Below are 17,614 nucleotides of genomic sequence, written 5' to 3'. Positions count from 1 at the left end.
TCTCGTGAACAAGGTTCGACTTCAACTCTGAAGTAATGTTATAGAAATTCTTTATTATTAGACAAAAATAGACTCTTTTTTTCCCCCCATTCATGTGATCCCACTCTGATCTCTCTGCTCAGAGGGGGAGGCAGGGGAGGGAGTGCCTTGCTCCCCATACCTCTTCCCCCTCTTCCTTCCGGGCTGGGACCTGCAGCTGGCTGGAGCTGGCAGGCCCTGTTTCCCCTCCAGGGCTGATGTTTTGCAGCTGGGGCTGTCCACATCCCCTCCAGGGTTCACCTGCTGTTGCCTCCTCACCCTTCACACACCCATCTCTGCCATCTGATCACGTGCAAAGTCATCTCGCGGGCCTACCCAGTTGGCTTAGCAGGCTGGGGGCAGGGAAGGAGAGCAGTGGCACAGGCTAATGCCCACTAGGGGGCTGGTTCCTGGGTCTCCTGGGCCTAGGCCAGGGGAAGTGAGGACTGTGGGGTGCTGAGAGGTGCGCGGTGTTGACGTGGGCTCTGAGCTTGTGGCCTGCCTTCACTTTCTCTGTCCCAGGAGGACTTTGGTGATGAAGGTGACAATGGCGCCTGCAGGCTGATCTGGGTCAAGCTCTGCAAAGAGGTGACACACGTTCTCCCAGGGGCTTCCCGGCTTCTTGGCCACGAAACCAAAGATCCTAGGGGTACAAAGGCAGGGTGGGGAGGAGGGGGCTCAACATCCCTTCCACAAAAAGACTGCAGGGCCAGGGTTGGGGAGGAAGGGCAGTGCCTCAGACCCATGGAGGGAAGGGGTGGTACTTGTGGGGGAGGCTTACTTGGAGGTGGTCCCGTCGGGGTTGGCCCATCTGCAGAAAGAGAAGAACCGTGAAGAATCGCACCCAGGGTCTAGCTACTGAAGGAGGGCTGGGGCAGGGGGCTGCCCGGTCTGCAGGGCCTGACGGGATTGTGGGGCTGTGGGAGCCAAGGGTCAGGAGGGAGGCTCACCTCCGGTCCTGAGGATCAGTGCTGGAGAAGGTGATGCTGTTCACTGGGTAATGGCGGCGAAAGAAGAGCCTTTGAGGAGGATCATGGGGAAAGTCACAGCCAGAAACGGGGAATCCCCAGGGCCCCCAGGAAGTTCGGCATACATACTCACTTCCTTTGGTTGTCTGTCAGTGTAATGCCCTGGGCCGAGACCTTGAAGTGGATGATGGCTGGGGTGGGCCGGGGGCTGCAGCTCAGAGCTGCCGAGCTGGCCCGGGCCACCGCCTGGGGGCCCGTCAGTGACTCTGTCTCCACGGAGGTCAGGTAGAGCACACTGCAGGCTAGGAAGCAGGAGAGGGCTGGAGGAGAGCACCAGCTTCACCAGCACCCAGATCTATCTTTCCCTATCTCTCCACACACCCAGCTCTTGCCCTTTCTCCCACTACCACTGCTCAAAAGTCATCGGAATCACAGGTCACCTGTTAAAAAGGCAGATTCTACAACTCTCCCAGATCGACAGAAATGCTGGAAAGGGGCCCAAGAATCTGCATGCTAACAAGGCCTTCCCCCACCCCCACCAAGATTTTCATGTTCATGACTTTGGGCTCCTAGACTGAAGACCCCCTTTCCCACCGGCACTACAAATAGGGCCTGCCCACCTCCAGGCCTTTCAGTGCCTCCCGCCTGCATCTGTAGCGCCCCACCTGGTGCCCAGGGGCAGGGAAGAAGGCAGGGGGAGGTCCCTACCGGCACCCTGACGGAGGAGGTCTGCTGCTGTGCTCATGTTGGCGGGCACTGGGGCCTCTGGGGTCTCCTCTAGAGGATCTGAGGGAAGTGAGGGCCAACAGGGAAGGTCAGCAGGGAGCCCCATTCCCTAGGCACTGGAGAACTCTTTGTTGTCCCAAGGGAAGGCAGGCTGGGAGCCAGGACTTGGGGAGGCTGCCTTGGGCTGCAGTGGGCGAGGAGGAGAAGTGGGAGGACAGAGCACAGGACACCCACCTTTGTTGGGAATGCGCAGGCAGCAGGGCAGGGACAGTGGGGAGATGGAGTGCTGGGAGACCAGGGCGGATAGGCTGCCTGCAGGGAGAGGGGAGAGAAGCCATGAGGTGCCCCCAGATATCCCCAGCTCTCCCTCCACACTCCTGAGACCCTTTGGCCCCCCTAAACCAACCCACTGTAACCTCCTCGGCCTCTGCTACTCACCAAAGTAGGGCTCACTGGGACAGCCCTTGATCTTCACTCCTTTGGGCCCAGTTTCAATGAGAAAATGGCGGACCAGCTGTTCCAAAGGGTCCCCTGAGGGGAGGGGGGAGGATGGCCTTACCAGATTCTAGGTCCCAGCTTTCTCCCCTGCTGGGATTCTTTCCAGAGCTGGAGAGGTCACTTCCTGCCTCTCCCCACCAAGAAGGGCCATGGCCCACCCCACCTTGTCTTGCCCCTGGTACCTCCCCCGACTCCACTCCCCTTCTCCCTCATTTGGGCATTCTGTACCTTTACAGGGCTGGGCGCTGGGTGGAGGTGTGGCCACTTTGAGGGCCAGCCCATAGGCTCCTTGGAATGAATGACTGTCCCTGATCAGGAAGGCCCCAGGATCCTTGTCCTTCAGCAGAGCAATGGCTGGGAGGAGGTGGGAGTTTTCACAGTGGCTGATTGAGCCCCATGTAGCCCCTCTCTACCTCTGCTACCCAAGCTCCCTAGGCCTCTCACCCTAACGGCTGTGGTGTTTTGGGGCACCTGGGGATGGAACTTTAGAGTTAAAAAGGGCATTGACAGTGTTGAGTCTAAACCTCCTTGGGCCCAAACCCAGAACCACCTGCTAGTGAGAGACAGCCCAGGTAAACCTGCTGAGACAGGGAGGAGGCACCAAGGATGGGTTCTTAAGCCAAGACGGGGTCCAGGAGGGCAGGAGGGGAGGGGCAGGCTGGCTTCTCACCTTGGTCACGGGACAGGTGTGGTTTGTACCAGAACTTGGACGTATCCTGGACGAACTTGACATTGCTCTGGCTCTCGTGCATAGGGGGCTCTAGGACAGGGAGGGACCGAGCTTGGCCCCAGTGCTTCCCAGTGCCCATGCCATGCCCCTCCTTGGGAGACAGGTTCTCACAAGGGGGTCCCACCCTCCTCAAGGCCTTTATACCTGGGGATTGGGGGACATTATCCGGGAGCAGAGGTGCAAAGGTGACATGGTGACTGGTGCCTCTGGCTGGTGGTGATGCCTGCTCTGAGCCCCAGGGTCCTGGCTGTTGCCCAGGTCCCAGCAAGTGGCGTTTCTCGGGAAGTGGGGGCTGGGTGGGGCCATTGATGTCATAGGAGGCAGCCACGGGGAAGGCAGGTGTGGGTGAGCTCTGGGGTGGCTCTGAGCTGGCCACGAGCCAGGGCATCTGGGTAGGCACAGGAGTGAGGGGGGACCCATCTGGACTATCTGGGGGATCTCGTAGGCCCTGCCAGGGGGCATGGCGGAGGCCAGGCAGTGAGGTGGGCACGGGGCCCCTCGGACTGGCACTGTCCGAGCGGCTCCCCGGGCTCTTCTCCTGAGGCCAGTCATTGGGTGACCTGGGGGGGGAGGTGGGGGAGAAGGGGCTAGGGGCCGGAAGCTCCAGCCCGCTTCTTGCTGGCAGCTCGGGAGCCTTTTCAGCGCCTCCCTGGGGAGTGGATGGCAAGGCCTCGCCAGGACTTAGTCTCTGAGTGGGCACCAAGGTGGGGGACGTGGTGTCCTGCCGTCGGGTGCTGCAGTTGGGGAGGGTGGGCCGGTGGTGAGTAGATTAGTAGGGCTGCAGAGTCCCTGTGTGAGCCGCCCCCACCCCCCAGCTTGCAGGCTGCCTCGGTGCCTGGACAGCCCCAGCCCCACCGCGTACCTTTCCTTGCCCTGCACTGGGCTGCTGGTGTGCAGGGGTGTGGAGGGCCCAGACAGCTCAGAAGAGGCACTGCACGGAGCATCACGGGAAGACCGAGGCAGGGTGCTGTGCCCGCTTGGGCCCTCCCTCCAGGACGCTGGCTCAGGTGACTCTGTGGGGAAGGTGAGAACAGGGGCTGTGAGCCAGAAGTCCCTTCTGTCCAGCTTAGCGCTCTCTCACTCTGCACCTTCCCCACCATCTTCCAGAACCCTCCTCTTCCCTAGGCACTCCCTACCCCAGCGCCCTCACCTGCAGATGCCAAGGGTCCTGCTGGGACCAGGTGCCCCGGCATTGGGTACCTGTCCCCTCCCTCCTCTGCGGGGATCTCGTAGCTCAGCTTCCTGGACTGTGGGTAGGGTGGGCTGCCTGGGGATATGGAGCCAGCCCGTGGGGAGTGGGCGCCAGAACTGGAGTACCCTCTGCCCTCAGCCGGAGAGCCACAGCTATGGGGCACCCGGCCATACGCTGGGCAGTAACTGGGAACTGCTCCTCCATAGCCGTAGGTCACCAGGGCAGGGTACCCTGGGTGCCCATACCTGCCCTCAGGGCACACACCATAGGAGCAGGCTTCGTGCCCGTCCTCGCCCGCCTTGGGCGGCTTCAGGCAGCTGTAGTCGGGCAGCGGGCCATGGTGATGCCCGCAGGCAGGCACCAGCAGGGGCAGTGGATGCCCTGGCCGCACCGGGTGCAGGAGAGGCTTGCCGGCCTCGCCCGGCCACCCCTCTCCAGCCTCCCTCTCCAGCCGCAGCCCATATAGGGCCGCAGTGGGCAGCGCCAGCTTCTCACAGGCGGGGCACGAGCAGAGCGCAGGCAGCCCTGCGTCCTCCAGGATCACCACCTCCCGGTAGCCCGGGGCCCGGTAGCCGAAGTCCGCATTGGCTGGTTTCCCCAGCTCGGGGGGGTAGGGATACGGCCCCTCAGACAGTGATCGGCAGAGGCGCCTCTTCTCCACAGACGCCTCGGCATAGCCTGGGGGGTGCCCCTCGTAGCCCCCATAGGCCAGCCGCCGCCTCTCCAGGGTTCCCTCCGGCCGGTAGTAGCCCCCGTTGGGGACCCCGCAGGGCTCCCGGTAGCCCTGGCGGCAGGAGCAGTGGCGGCTGAGGCCAGGTCTGTGGCCCGAGTACATTCCGAGGTGCGGGCCTCCGCCCGCGGGGGGCTGCTCCTCGTCATCTAGGATGGCCGTCTCACGGCCAGCTCCCCGGCCCCCACCGGCCACTCCACAGCCTCCCAGGAGGCGATCTAGCTCCTGCCGCTCGGCAGCCGTCGGGGGCGGCCGCCCAGGGGACTCAGCAGCGGGCTCCGTGGTCAGCGTGGACGAATGGCCAGAGTCGCTGCTGACAGAGAGCATGGGGGGTGGAGGTGGCTCTGGAGAGGGCGCTGGCGGGGTCTGGCGGGGGGTCCGCTGCACCTGGGCATAAGGACTGCCATCCAGAGGTCCCCGGGTGTGGGTCGGGGAGCCTGAGTGGGGAGAGGACCAGGGAGGGAGGGCAAGCAGGGAGAAGGGGGAGGGAGAGAGAGTTAATGAGAGGGGACAGTGCAGGAGACTGTGGCTCAGGGGTGTTTTTCAGGAGGGGCATTCTGCCTGGGAGGAAGGAGTGTGCCCCCCCAAACCTACACCTACCACCACCCCTGGGCCTGCCCCACGCACCGTCCACACTGTCCTCATGGTGCTGATTGAAGTTCTCATAGGAGTCCCAGCGCACGGCGGGCTCTGCGGTGTTGTAGTCAACAGAGACCGAAGGCTCATTCCGTGGGGTGTTGCCTGCCGAAGGGCCACCCAGGTGTTGGGGAGCAGGGACACAACCTTTAGCCCTCCCCCAAGGTTTGGCTCTTACCTTTAATCTTTTCGGGGCTGGAGGAGAAGACGAACTCCACTGAGGCTTGGAAGGGGAACCTCTCATCTGCGGGGAGTGGACAGTGAGGAGCCAGGCCCCCTGCCTGCCCTCACCTGGGCTCCAGCCACCACATCTGTCTCCAACTCACCAGCCCAGGCCTCGTCCAGCTGGTCCTTGGGGAAAGTGAGCCGCGGCCCGTGGATGGTGCATGTGTGGAACTGGACTCGGAACACCAGGGTCCGGTCTGTCCCCCGGCCACCCTTGTGATAGCAGGTCACCTGGAGGAGGGAAGGGAGACCACGGGTCAGGCCCTCCTGTCTACTGACGCCTCCTCTGTGCTTCCATCCTGGGACTGTCTGGCCACAGCTCTGCCGGGCCTCACCTCAAGGTGACTTCCCCCGCCCGGGGACTAGCCTTCCGCCCTCCAGTCTGCCTTGAACTGATGACTCACCAGAGACTGTGCAGCTGGTGGGATACACCACTACCCCTTGCACCCCCCTTCCCAGGATGGCCCCCTCACCATGACATCGCCTTTGAGGAGGAGGGCTGGCTCCAGGCTGATGCAAAGCTGCTGGGGCCCAGGGCCTGCAATGTGACTGAGGAAGAGAGGATGAGCAGAGGCTGAACCAGAGGCACTTGGGCTGAGGTGGTGGTAGGTAGGGTAGGAAGGGTCAGGAGGGAGTTAGGAAACTGGAGTCTGAGCCCTGCGTGAGAGGCCTTTAGTTGAGCATCAGCCTCTCTGTAAGACGGACCCCATGACAGCATACGTTTCTGGGTGCAGTGGCAGGAGCGGGAGGCCCAGGTGTCTGGGGAGGCTGGAGGAGCAGGACTGCAGGGAGCAGGGGCCTGGGAAGAGAGCACTCACTAGATTCCAGATGTGTAGACCAGCTGCATGGACTGGTAGATCTTGAGGAAGGGCTGGAAGCCTGGAGGCGCAGGAAGGAGGAGGCACGTGAGGCGCGCTGAATGGAGGGGGTGGGGGACGGTCCTCCCTGTGCAGCACACCCCGGCAGACTCACCTGTGCCTGGTTCAAAGGCTGGCAGCACGGGCACGAGGACGTAGTGCAGGAAGAGAGGGCTGCTGTTCATTCTGATGGAGCCAGACAGGAGGCCGCTGAAGTAGCTGATATATCTGGTAGGGCGAGTGTCAGTGAGAACATAAGCCCCTTCCTCCGGGGGTTCCCTTTGTATCATTTCTACTATGCACACCGCCCGCCCCCCCCCGCCCCTGCCCGGAAGGCCTGCTCTTCTTAGCACTTCCCTCCCATCGTCCAGCTCACCAGAAAATTCTTCTTCACATCTAACCTCAGTCCCTCTTGCTGTCTCTGAGATTTGTACTTGCTGGCCTCTCTGCCTAGAATGCTCTTCCCCCCAGATCTCTGCTTCCCATGATAGAGATGGGCTCTGACTGTCCTATAAGTCTCTCTTTATCATAAGCTCCGTGAGAGCAGGGACCTGGTTTGTTCTGAATTCTTAGCATTTGGCCCAGTGCCTGACACACAGAAGGTGCTCCATTAAGGTGTGCTGTATAAATGAGAGAATCTTGGCCTTGGCGGCCATGGAGGGAGCCGCTCCTGCGGCCCATCCCCACCCAGGCTGCTCACCGGCGCTGGGAGGGCTGCAGCTCCGCGGCCACCTTGTCCTCGCAGAACTTCCTCATGGTAAGCGTGGCCAGTGCCTGGTCTGCCCTGGGGACCACAGGGCCCGTGTGGGGGATCAGGGGCTGGGATCCATCCAGGCTTCCCGCCCCTAAGCCCCAGGGGAGGGAGGAGACGTGTGATCCCCCCGAGTCTAGAGGAAGCCCAGAGTGGTGACGAAGAGGACTAGAAACCCCACAGACAGTCACTTTACTAGTTGTTGGACCTCAGGCCAGCATTCCCTGAGTTTTTAGTTTCCTCCACTGTAAAATGGGGGCAATAAGACCATGTTATGGGTTGAATTGTGTCTCCCCAAAAGATATGTACCTCAGGATGTGACCTTATTTGAAAATAGGGTCGTTGCAGATGGAATTAGTTAAGATGTTATACTGGAGTAGGGATGAGCCCTTAATCCAATATGATTGGTGTCCTTAGAAGAAGAGAAGAGACAGACAGACACACACAGGAAGAAAGCCACGTGACGACCGAGGCAGAGCTGGAGCGACGCAGTGGCAAGCCGGGGGACACCGAGGACGGCTGGTCACCACCAGAAGCTAGAGGAAGGGTTCTACCCAGAGTCTCGGTGGGGGTTCAGCCCTGCTGACACCTCGGGTTTACACTCCTAGCCTCCAGAACCGAGGCAACTAATTTCTGTGGTCTTAAGCCGCTTAATGTGTGGCACTTTGTTCCATCAACCCTAGGGATCTGATACAAATCCTCTGTGGGGAGCCGTGGTGAAGTACAAGTGAGAAAAAGGAGGTGGAAAGGCCAAGTTGACAGTAAATGGCTCTCTGAACACAGAGGTGGGCTTCAAGGGAGATGGGCTCCTCAAGGCAGGCCAACTGGAGGCAAGGTCACTGGGGCAGGGGCTAGTCAGGGGCCAGGGAGCCTCACCCTGCAGAGATCTTGCTGTAGTGCATGTAGGCAGAGACGATGACCCCGAGCTTGCCCTTGCTCCCCTGACGATAGAGAGAGAGGAATGGAGGGCCAGCTGGTGCCCCAGGCTGAGGGCACCCCAGCCCTGTGAACCCGAGGTCCCAGCCCACCTTGCAGTACAGTACGACCACGTGCTGTGGGTCAGCACTGAGCCACGTCTCCATGGCTTTGCAGATGGAACACAGCTTGTCCAGGGGGGGCGCATGCAGCTCAGGCCAGCCGAAGTCCTGGACCTGGGGGGTGTGGGGGTACAACTGACAGTGGGGGCCACAAGCGAAGCGAGATGGGTGGGGATGGAAAAGGGACCAGGTGTAGGGGTCGGTCGGGGCCAAGGTCAAGGGACTGTTGGTTGTCCAAGACAACCAGCCTCAACACTTTCCTCACCGGTACAATGGGTTGATGTCTCCTGCACCATGCTTTGGTGTCTCAAGTAATAAGTCATCTGGGAAAGTGCTTAAGAGTGAAGTAGATGCCCATCGCTACTATTAATAACGAGGAGGCTGGGGGCTTCTAGGGTGGGGGTGGTTCAGTTTAATGGCTTTAATCCCCTCCTACCTTGGGGTTCAGGCGGGTCAGGTCATGTCTTTTCTCTGAAAGGTTGAAGAGCTGCAAGTAAAGGGGGGTTTTAGACGGAAGTGACCTCAAGAAGTGAGGGGCTGTCCCCTGCCGTGACCCTAAGCAAAGTCTTTCTCCCAAACGAGGAGGTCGCTAGGGGCCCGGCCTAGCCGTGACAGCCCAAGGGGGGCGTTCCCGATCGGCTCCCGCGGCCCCGCCCCCGGGCCCCGCCCCCCTGCGGGCCGCGCCTCTGCGAGATTGGCGTCAGGGAGCAGCTCCGCCCATCTGGGTCTCCCAGCCCTGTCACTGGCTCACAGTGGAAGGCCCCGCCCCTCACCAGGTACTTGTCGCGGTGCTTGGATTGCAGCACGTGAGCCAGCTCGCGCAGGTGGCCCCGGTGTCGCTGCTCGTCGGGCCGCGTGGGGAAGGCGGCGGCCAGGATCCGCTCCGTCACGTAAGTGAGGTCCAAGTCCCAGCGGCGCTCCATAAGCGGGTCCAGGCTGAAGCTCCTGGGACGGGGCGAAGCCTGCGTCAGACACGGGGGCGGGGCTCCCGGGGAGGCCGGTGGGAGCGGAGGGCGAGGCCTCCTGGGTCCCCAGGGTAGGTGGGGCCGCTGGCGGGCGGGCGGCTGCCCCGGAGAGCTTTGCTGGGGGGCGCTGCGCAGGGCTGAGGTGGGGGACCACCCCGGCGCCCTCACTTACCTGGGCAGAGTGCTGCGCTGCTTTGAGTGGTTCAGAGACTTGGTGGATCCCTGGTGGATGAGAGGAGACAGTGCACATGTTTGGGGGCCCCCCAGTCTAGGCACCCCGCTCCAGAGTCCCCTGAACTTTTGTCCTCAGCCGAAACCTAGGTCCTTACTCCCAGAGCTACCTGCTTGGCCCCCTCCTCCAGCATCACTTACCAGGTGCTCTATGCGCCTCACAGGGGCCGTGTTTCTCCGCTAGAGGGAGATGGAGAAGGAAAAGGGAGGGGTTAGGGCGGGGGCAGGGACCAGTCTGTGCCTGGGGATGGTGGAGAGGGCACGACAGTGTCCCTGTGGGGGCTGGACTGGGCGAGGGGAGAGGAGTCCTAACCCCCAGCAGGCCCAAGGGCAAGAAGAGCAGAGGGCCCATTTTTTTCCCTCTCCCTCAGGATGACCAACACCCAGAGCAGTCCATTCAAGGTAATCTCCTGGGGGCCCTCTCTGTGGCCACCAGACCTTTGGACACCTCAGCCAGGTTCCTTGCCTCCCCCACTGCATCTCAGAGCACACTCACCAGCTCCGCAGGAGGCAAGGCCTGACAGGACGAAGTCACCTGGAAGGAGACCGAGTGAGGGACTGAGCTCCTGGGACAATGGACCCTCCTGGGCTTGAGGATGGGGCTACCCCTCAGCTTCAGCAAGGTGGAGGGGCTTTCAGCAGATGGGCGCACACTCCAGCGGAGGTTCCTCTATTTAAGGGAGCCTCCCCCTCTGGCCTCTCGGTCCCCCACCCCTGGGCCCCCCACTTGTTGCTCTTGGCTCCCAGCCCCCTGCCCACACAGACCCCCATTCATCCAGCTGCGGGGCAGGAGTTATATATAGAGCCATGTAGGCAGCCCATGGCCAGGAACGGACACTGGCCTCTTTCACCGGGAGACCCCGCCCCTGGGCACACAGCTCCCCCAGGCCAACTCCAAGCCCTGGGACCCCCCGCACTGCAGAATGAGGACCGGGGAACCTCCTCAGAGATGGGGCTGTCTCAGGTCCCCAGTGGACAGTGGCGCTCTCTTGTACCTTCTGCCCGGCCTTTTCCAGGGCCCAGGACGAGACCCACCCCAGGCATCCTGAGGACCCTTCCCCAGAGGGAAGGCACAGCCCATCCGGCTGCCCAGTCTTTGAAATCCTGCTCCCCCCACCACCCACCCCACCCTTCCTCCTCCTCATTCTCCTCCTCTTCCCCACCCCCACCCTCTCGCCAGCTGCAGCCTGGGCACGGCACCAAGACAAACGCTGTCTCCTGTCCACCGGCCTGGGCCAGCCCTGCAGGGGGTGGAGTAGGGTGGTTCTTAAAGGGCCCAGTACAGCACCCTCTCCCACCCCAGCAGGGGTTCCCCAGTGATGAGAGGGGTGGAGGGTTGATGCCAGTGTGGCTGGAGAAGCCTGTTTCAGAGCAAGGGACTCTAGTTCCCCTCCCCCAATCAAGCACCCACCTTTGCTTCACATTTTCTGTGTGTTGCCACCTTGCAAACTAGAGAGGGATGGTGCGGAGAAGAGAGAGGTTAGCAGGGGCCTTTTGTGGGCAGTGGAAGGGGTAGTCCTCCCCCCATTTCCCCAGGCCCTAGGACCAGATCTTGGGACTTCCAAGAGTGTGTTGAGATGGAGTGGGGTGGGGGGCGGGCAGGGGCAGTTCAAGGGAAGCATATGGCAGTGGGGTAGTACTGCCCAGGCCAGGGAGGGAGCCAGCCAAGGCTAACGTCCTTGGGTGGGTGGGGGTGAGGAGGGAGGGAGGGCGGGGATTAGTGGGTCTCCTGGGTTGTGGGGGTGGGGTGGGGGGGTAGTGTCTGTCACTGGGAGCAAGGGCTGTTTGGAGGGGAGGCAGCTGCCTCTTGGCTCCCATGTTGCCCAGTCCAGGGGCAGCAGGCTCATTGTGATTTCCGTGAGTCTGCCCACGGGAGTTGTGTGCACAAGTGGTGCTGGGCGGAGGCTCTCAGCCACAGGACGGGGCATCTCACCTCTGCATGAGACGCCAGTCCCATCGATGGTCACCTTACACACTGCACAGACTGGCGGCTTCTTCCGGAAGACCTTCTCCCGGAAGCTGTGTGGCTCAGCTTTCCTAGGCTAGGGGTGGAGGGACACGCGGACAGAGAGGTGTCAGTTCTCAGCGGGCCCGTCTCTGGGACTGGGCCAGGGTCTTAGCACTGCACTGGTTTCTTTCTTCCTCCGTCCTGCTAAAGCCCCCACACTAAGACACACTTGGCCACACCTGTATCTGGGCCAGTGTGGGGCCTGTCCTTGATGGTGTGTGGAACCTGCCGCCTTGCATCACCCCAGCCGGGTCACCTCTTCTCTGAGGAATCACTCAGGCCCTTCCTATGGCCCTGGGGTGTGGAACCCTTGTGGTCACTGCCTCCCCAAGCACTAGGGCTTTCCTCCTGGTTTGGGGGTGCCCTCTGACTTTCCTCTGTAAGGGCTCCCTGTTTCTCCTCCCAGATGGCCTCCCCAGATGAAGGTCCCTGTGGAGAGTGAGCAGGAGGGGATCCAGACAGGAATGTAGGATGTCAGTCACACAACGCCCAGACTGACCTGACAGGAGTGGCCTCAGCCCGTCCTACCCCCCTGGCTCCTGCTGCCCCCACGCTCCGGACAGCTGACACGCCCTCCTCCCACTACTGTCAGAACAACATGTTTACTCATTGTGCATTGAGGCGGCAGGCAGCAACTGTGTAAGGAGGGGGTGGTAACGCTGGAGGGACAGGCAGACAGAGGCATGACATGGAGGGAAACAGCTGTCTTGCTACTTGTGGATGTAGTGAGCACCCTGTCACTTGAGGAGGTTCAAGTGGGACTCCAGCATGGGATGGGAGACGAGGTGGACCAGATGCCCTGTTGGGCCCCTCCCTACCCAGAGTGCAGTGAGGCAGGGATGCCCCATCATGGCCCCCAGTCCCATCCCTCCCACTGTGGGTTCACCTCACTCATCCTCTCCGGGGACTATATGCCTCCTCTCCCTTTTACCCATGTTGCTCCTCCCTCAGGAGTTCAAGTTCCTGCCCGCCCCCCCACCCCAATAATATTGTCTCATGTTGCCCTGAGCTGCTGCTTTTGGGGTAAGGCTGAGGAAATATGGGGAAATGGAGTGATAGGCCTCCAGGCCCCCCATCCTGGGGACCCGGGCAGCACTTTTGGTCTCTTGGCTGTCCTGAAGCAGCTGGATTAAACCCCACCTGAACTCTCTGGACCAACCTTGCTGGACCCATTAGGAAAACTGGGTGCATTTTGGCATTAACAGCATGCACAGATGATGTCGGGGGAAAGCAAAGCCCCAGTGTCTAAAGCACTTTTGAGACCTGGCCACAGCCCCCCTCCCTTTGCCACTTCCACCCCATTTCTCCCAAACTTCTTAGCTCAGGGAAGGGGCCTGATCTCTCAGCCCTGCTCCGGGGCGCCGGGGTGGTACCTGGAAAAGTGCTACCATGCAGTATATACACCTGAGTGCAGGTTTGGGGGCGAGGATCCCCAGGGTTGGCCTGAATTAGGGCAAGGAAGTTGGGGGAGTCAAAGTAGACACCAGGTTCTGCCCTAATCCGAACTTCTGTGGCTCACACCACAGCCCCGGCCCCTCCGGGGAGAGGCAGAGTAGTGAGGGCATGCGGGGCAGGGGGAAGAGGGTCTGGCCCAGTGCTGGTCCCCTCCCCCACTGCCCACACCGCCTCCCCTGCCCCTCCTCTGCCCAGCCGGGGGGCACTCCTACCCTGCTGCTGGCCCGGCTGCTGTCCCTCCTCCCCAAGGCTCTGAGCAGCCTCTCCACGGGGCCGCTGGACTTCATGATGTCCGGCTGCCTGGGGTGCCGACTGCGAGCCTGAACAATGCTGGGGCCTGGCCCGGGGCTTCCTGGAAGCAGCCTGGCGGAGGCAGCTGCTTCCCCTGGGTGGAGGGTAGACTGTCTGGCTGGTGTGAGGAGAAGCCCAGCCCTGGAAGTGGAGGGGAGTGCAGGCGGGAAAGGGGCAGGTCGCTGTTCCAGGAAGTGGGGGGGGGGGAGGATGTGGGGGAGGCCAGGAGATCAGATTCCCAGGATCTACCCTGCTGGGAGTGTCAGCCCAGGATCTTTGGCCCCCCCAGCCCCCTGGCTCTGGCGCTGCCCCATGCCCTGGGATCCACCCTATCCAGGGATCTGCAAGGATCCTGAGATCCAGCCCCCGGTGGGGTGGGGTGGGGGCGGGGTGGGGATTTAGGTCTCAGGGCAGGGCTCAAGGGCCAGTGGGGAACACTGTGTCCCTGGCCAGGCCCGCCTCCCAGCCTGAACTCTCAGGCTGTCAGGCGACCTCGGGTGGGGAGGAAGGGGGGAGATGGGAATCACACTGCCCCTGCCAGCCCAGAATCAGGAGTGTATCCTGAGGGGCAGGGAAAATAAACGCAGGGCCAGCTTCCTGCCTCAGTTTCACTGGTGGTGAAGTAGGAAAAGGAGAGCACACGCACTGCCTCCCCCTTCCCTCCCATACACGCTGAAAGGCCCGATTCCAGCCACAAAATTGTTCTGCCCGCAGGAGTGATCCATTCTCCCGCTCCAGCCCAGGGTGTTTGAGGCCTTTCTCCTGAGAGCACCCCAGCAGCTCTGCTCCTGACATTCCTGTCGCCCACCCCCCACTCCCTCGCACCCCCATTCCTTGGCTTCTTCCAGCCAGACCTCCCAGATCCCTAGCCCCTCTTCGCAGCCCTGCTATGTTGGCCCTCCACCCAGGCCCTAGGGCTGGGCCCTGTCTTGCGCCACTCCCCCCGCCCCAGGCTGAGTACTACCTTCATGGCTCTCCTAGCTCTGCTCTCCTTCCTCAGCAGCTGTCCCAGGGCCTAAGGACTGGACAGGAGGCCCCCCTCCCAACACACACTCCACCCCCCTCCGTGGGCCTCCTGCCTCCCTCCTGGGAACATGGCCAACTTCCTGTCCCGAGAGTCAAGGGAAGGAGGTGGATTGGGGCCTTGGAAGTTGGGGGGGGGCTGATCTTCCAAAAATATATGGGGTTAAGGGCCAGGGGTCCTCAGCCCTAAGCCTTGGACAGCAGCCCTTTGACCGGCTGGAGCTGTCACTTGAAAGAATGTGCAAATGTGCCTCCCCTCATTTGCATGGTATTTACTGAATGTACCAGAGCTCAGGCTTCTCCCAGCAGGTCCTTACAGTTGCCTCTCCCTCCTTCATGCCCAAGGGACTGGTCTAATCCTGCCTTCTCTGAGATGAGCCCCCCCTTATGAGAGCCCACTCGGGACACTTCTTTGGACCTGCCTGGCATGGGCCTGGGCTGAGGCTTCGCCTTTGAAGCTCTAATCCTCCTTCCAGGTCAGGAAGTCTGTCCCCAGAGTACCTTGGCCAGGGAGGTAGCTCTGTGGCCAGGCTTGGGCCCCTAGCGTGTAACTGGAGAGGGGCACTGGTTTTGCAACCCACTCCCATCCCATCAACCCTGGCTGGGTCCCAGGGCATTCCAGGCCCCTGGCCAGTGTGGACAACTGGGTCTGGCCCGGTCCAGTTCACAGCCAAGCTGCGGGGAGGAGCACTAGGGTGGGTGGGTAGGTTGGGGTGGCCTTTCTCTGCTCCTGTTGCACGCACCTTGACCAGGACCCCTCCAGCATTCTTTCTACACCTGCTGGCCCCAGAGGGGCTGAAAGGTCCCCTCACCTGGTAGTTCCCTCTGGGGGACCGACTAACCCCTGTGTTGGGTGGCCAGGGAAGCATGGCTTTGAGTCTCTCTCCCCACTCCCTGGGGCACCTCTGGAGTGAGATGGAGATGGGAGAGCCAGAGTTGAGAGGAAAAGAAGCTCACCAGAGCAGGGCTGGAAGACATGGCTAGACCCCCTAGGACCCTCGCCCTCCTCCTGCCTGGGACATTCCGGGAGCCTGTCAGTCTCTCCCCCAGCCTGGCCCCCTCTCACTCCGAAGCCTTGGGTTTGTTTGGAGAAACCCCTCCTCCCACACTCCCCCTTCCTGGAAATAGCTGTGGTTGGATGAGAGGCTGGGAGCCCAGCCGCGGAGGAGGGGTGAGGCCCGGGGAAGGAGAGAGGGAGGAGAGGCGGCATATATGAGTGCGCCCAGAGGGATCTGGAGAAATGAGGGGAGAAGCCGAAGGGAGGCCAAGGAGTGGGGAATGGAAAATCAAACCTCAGTCTCCCCAGAAGTGAAGTAGAAAAGGAAAACCCTCGCACACACTCTCCCGGGCCAGGCCGGAGTGCGGCCGCCAGTTCCCGCCCAGGTCCCCGGCCCGCGTGTGGGGGTTAACGTGAGCCCCAGGACGCGCGAGGGCGGGACGGCAGTGTGACCGCGGGCCGTGCCCCGCCCCCTGGTCCCCTTCCCCGCTTCCCGCCGCCCGCCCGCGCCCCGGCCCCCGGCCCCAGCCTCGAGAGCGGCCGTCTCGCGGCCCCACGGCCCCGCGCCGCCCCGCGCCCCCTGGCGACCGGCCCCGGCCCCGCCCGGCCGCCGTGACGCACCGGCCGCCGCCCTCCCGCCCCGCGCCGCGCGGCCACTCACCTGCGGGGGGCGCCCGGAGGGGCGGGGGCGCGCCGGGGCGGGGCAGCAGCAGGGGGAGCCCCCGGGCCAGCCCATGCTGCCGGGCCCGCGCCGAGCCGACGCGGAGGAGGTGGAGGAGGCGGGAGCGGGCGCCGCGCTCGGCCGGGCTCCCTCCCGCGCCCGCCGCGCCCCGCGCCCGCCCTCGCTCCCTCCCGCGCTGCTCTCCTCCCTCCTGCCGGCTCCAATCCCCACGTTCCCCCGCTCCCCGCCCCTCGGCCTCCTCCTTCTCCCTCTCGTCCTCCCCACCTTCTGCGGGCGCACGTTCCGGGGGCTCAGGGCGAGGAGGGACGCGGAGACTGGCAGAGGGGCGCTCGGAGACAGGAAGAGACCGGGCTGGGGAGGGCGTGAGGAGGCGGACATGGAGGACGCACGGACGGGAAAGTCTCCGAGGCCGGAGAGACTACCCGGCAGGACGCAGCAAAAGAGCAAAACAGAACACAGGAGCCAGACAGACGTAGAAGAAAAAGTGGTCACAGGTCCAGAAGGCATTAGAAACGCTGCAGAGAGCTGCCGCGGCCTCTCTCAGTCGCCCCTCCCCTGGAGAGGATCGGGATCGAGCCTGACCCCAAAGTCGGGGCCCACCCGCGGCCCGGCCTGGTGGGGCTAGCACCACCGACCCATGGGGCGCCAGATTCAGGTGAAGATGCCTGCTGTCCCTGGTGTCCCCAGTCGCTGGACACCCTTCCCTAGTCCTCTGCCGCAGGGGAGAGACGTCCTGGCCACCTCTTCTCCCCTAAGGACTCAACAGCTGAGGACCTCCACGTCAAGTTCAAGCTCCCACCCCCTAAGCAGCTTCAGTCAGCCCATCCCCCCCTCGGCTTTGGAGCTGGACCTGGGTGGTCGTTCCCACTCCCTGAGCCTATCAAAGTCTTCCTCATATTTAACTCAAGTCCCAGGTTTTCCAGTGGAGATGGAAGTTCAGTCTGTGGTCTACCGTCCCCCCGCTTTTTTTTTTTTTAAAGATTTATTTGACAGAGACAGCACAGCGAGAGAGGGAACATAAGCGGGGGGAGTGGGAGAGGGAGAAGCAGGCTTCCCGCTGAGCTCCATCCCAGGACCCTGGGATCATGACCTGAGCTGAAGGCAGACGCTTAACGACTGAGCCACCCAGGTGCCCCTCTACCATTCCTTTCTTATGCAGTGTCGGGATCTGGAGCTGGATAGAAACGAATGGGCCCTGGGGTAATTTGAGTCACTCTGGAGGGGAAGGAAGAGGGAAGGGATATCTTTCTAGAAACTCTCAATCTATTCCCATTCTCAGATTCACCAGTGTTCTCTAGTATTGAGCACTTCCTTACACTCCCTCCTGCCCTCCCTCACCCTCCCCACGGGATTTTCCATGATGAAAACGTGTGTGTGTGGTGGTGGTGGGGGCGTGGATTCCGAGAAGCCGGTGCCCAGGGCTCAATGGCCAGTGCCTGCTGAAGGCAGCCAGTACCACCAGCTCCAGGGCCCTCTGTCCCTCCCCTGTCTCAGCTCTCAGTTGGGTCATCTCTGTGCTCCTCTTGCCTTTGGCAAAGGCTGGGAAGTCTGGTTCCGATTCCAATCTGGCGGCTGGGGAGAGACATGGTGACAG

General features: G+C 62.2%; 1 protein-coding gene across 4 annotated transcripts; it reads right to left on the bottom strand.

The window, feature by feature from the left end:
* Positions 1 to 74: 74 nt before the first annotated feature.
* Positions 75 to 16,074, bottom strand: TNS2 (tensin 2). Of its 4 annotated transcripts, none has more exons than XM_088026088.1 (29): positions 16,000 to 16,074; positions 11,498 to 11,606; positions 10,976 to 11,013; positions 10,061 to 10,099; positions 9,706 to 9,744; positions 9,506 to 9,555; positions 9,142 to 9,313; positions 8,805 to 8,855; positions 8,360 to 8,482; positions 8,208 to 8,272; positions 7,281 to 7,364; positions 6,696 to 6,808; positions 6,542 to 6,602; positions 6,197 to 6,272; positions 5,825 to 5,954; positions 5,677 to 5,742; positions 5,490 to 5,603; positions 4,091 to 5,299; positions 3,803 to 3,953; positions 3,085 to 3,674; positions 2,881 to 2,970; positions 2,439 to 2,564; positions 2,151 to 2,243; positions 1,947 to 2,024; positions 1,695 to 1,772; positions 1,120 to 1,288; positions 969 to 1,037; positions 800 to 829; positions 75 to 661 (listed from the first exon to the last, which is right to left on the bottom strand). In XM_088026088.1, the coding sequence occupies exons 1-29, from the start codon at positions 16,072 to 16,074 to the stop codon at positions 523 to 525; spliced, it is 4,227 nt and encodes a 1,408-aa protein (XP_087882214.1). In that variant the 3' UTR covers positions 75 to 522. The 4 variants fall into 4 exon arrangements, with proteins under 4 accessions (XP_087882214.1, XP_087882213.1, XP_027981325.2 ...); XM_088026087.1 differs by lacking the exon at positions 16,000 to 16,074 and adding an exon at positions 13,240 to 13,314 and having other exon boundaries at positions 5,463 to 5,603; XM_028125524.2 differs by lacking the exon at positions 16,000 to 16,074 and adding an exon at positions 13,240 to 13,314.
* Positions 16,075 to 17,614: the final 1,540 nt, after the last annotated feature.

Source organism: Eumetopias jubatus, unplaced genomic scaffold (assembly GCF_037043125.1).
Source record: "Eumetopias jubatus isolate StellerSeaLion01/CBP00866 unplaced genomic scaffold, mEumJub1_p1.0 scaffold_8, whole genome shotgun sequence".
Classification (NCBI taxonomy): Eukaryota; Metazoa; Chordata; class Mammalia; order Carnivora; family Otariidae; genus Eumetopias; species Eumetopias jubatus.
The sequence above is the reverse complement of the archived record's forward strand: the minus strand, read 5'-3'. Positions and strand labels throughout refer to the sequence as shown.

Bases quoted from the DNA above. Each gene is read 5' to 3' on its own strand.
- TNS2 (XM_088026087.1), bottom strand. From the start codon at position 13,314: ATGAAGTCCAGCGGCCCCGTGGAGAGGCTGCTCAGAGCCTTGGGGAGG. The intron at 9,745-10,060 runs GTGAGTGTGCTC...ATCTCCCTCTAG, and splicing joins CCTTGCCTCCTGCGGAGCTG to CGGAGAAACACGGCCCCTGT. The intron at 662-799 runs GTAAGCCTCCCC...TTGTACCCCTAG, and splicing joins CCCGACGGGACCACCTCCAA to GATCTTTGGTTTCGTGGCCA.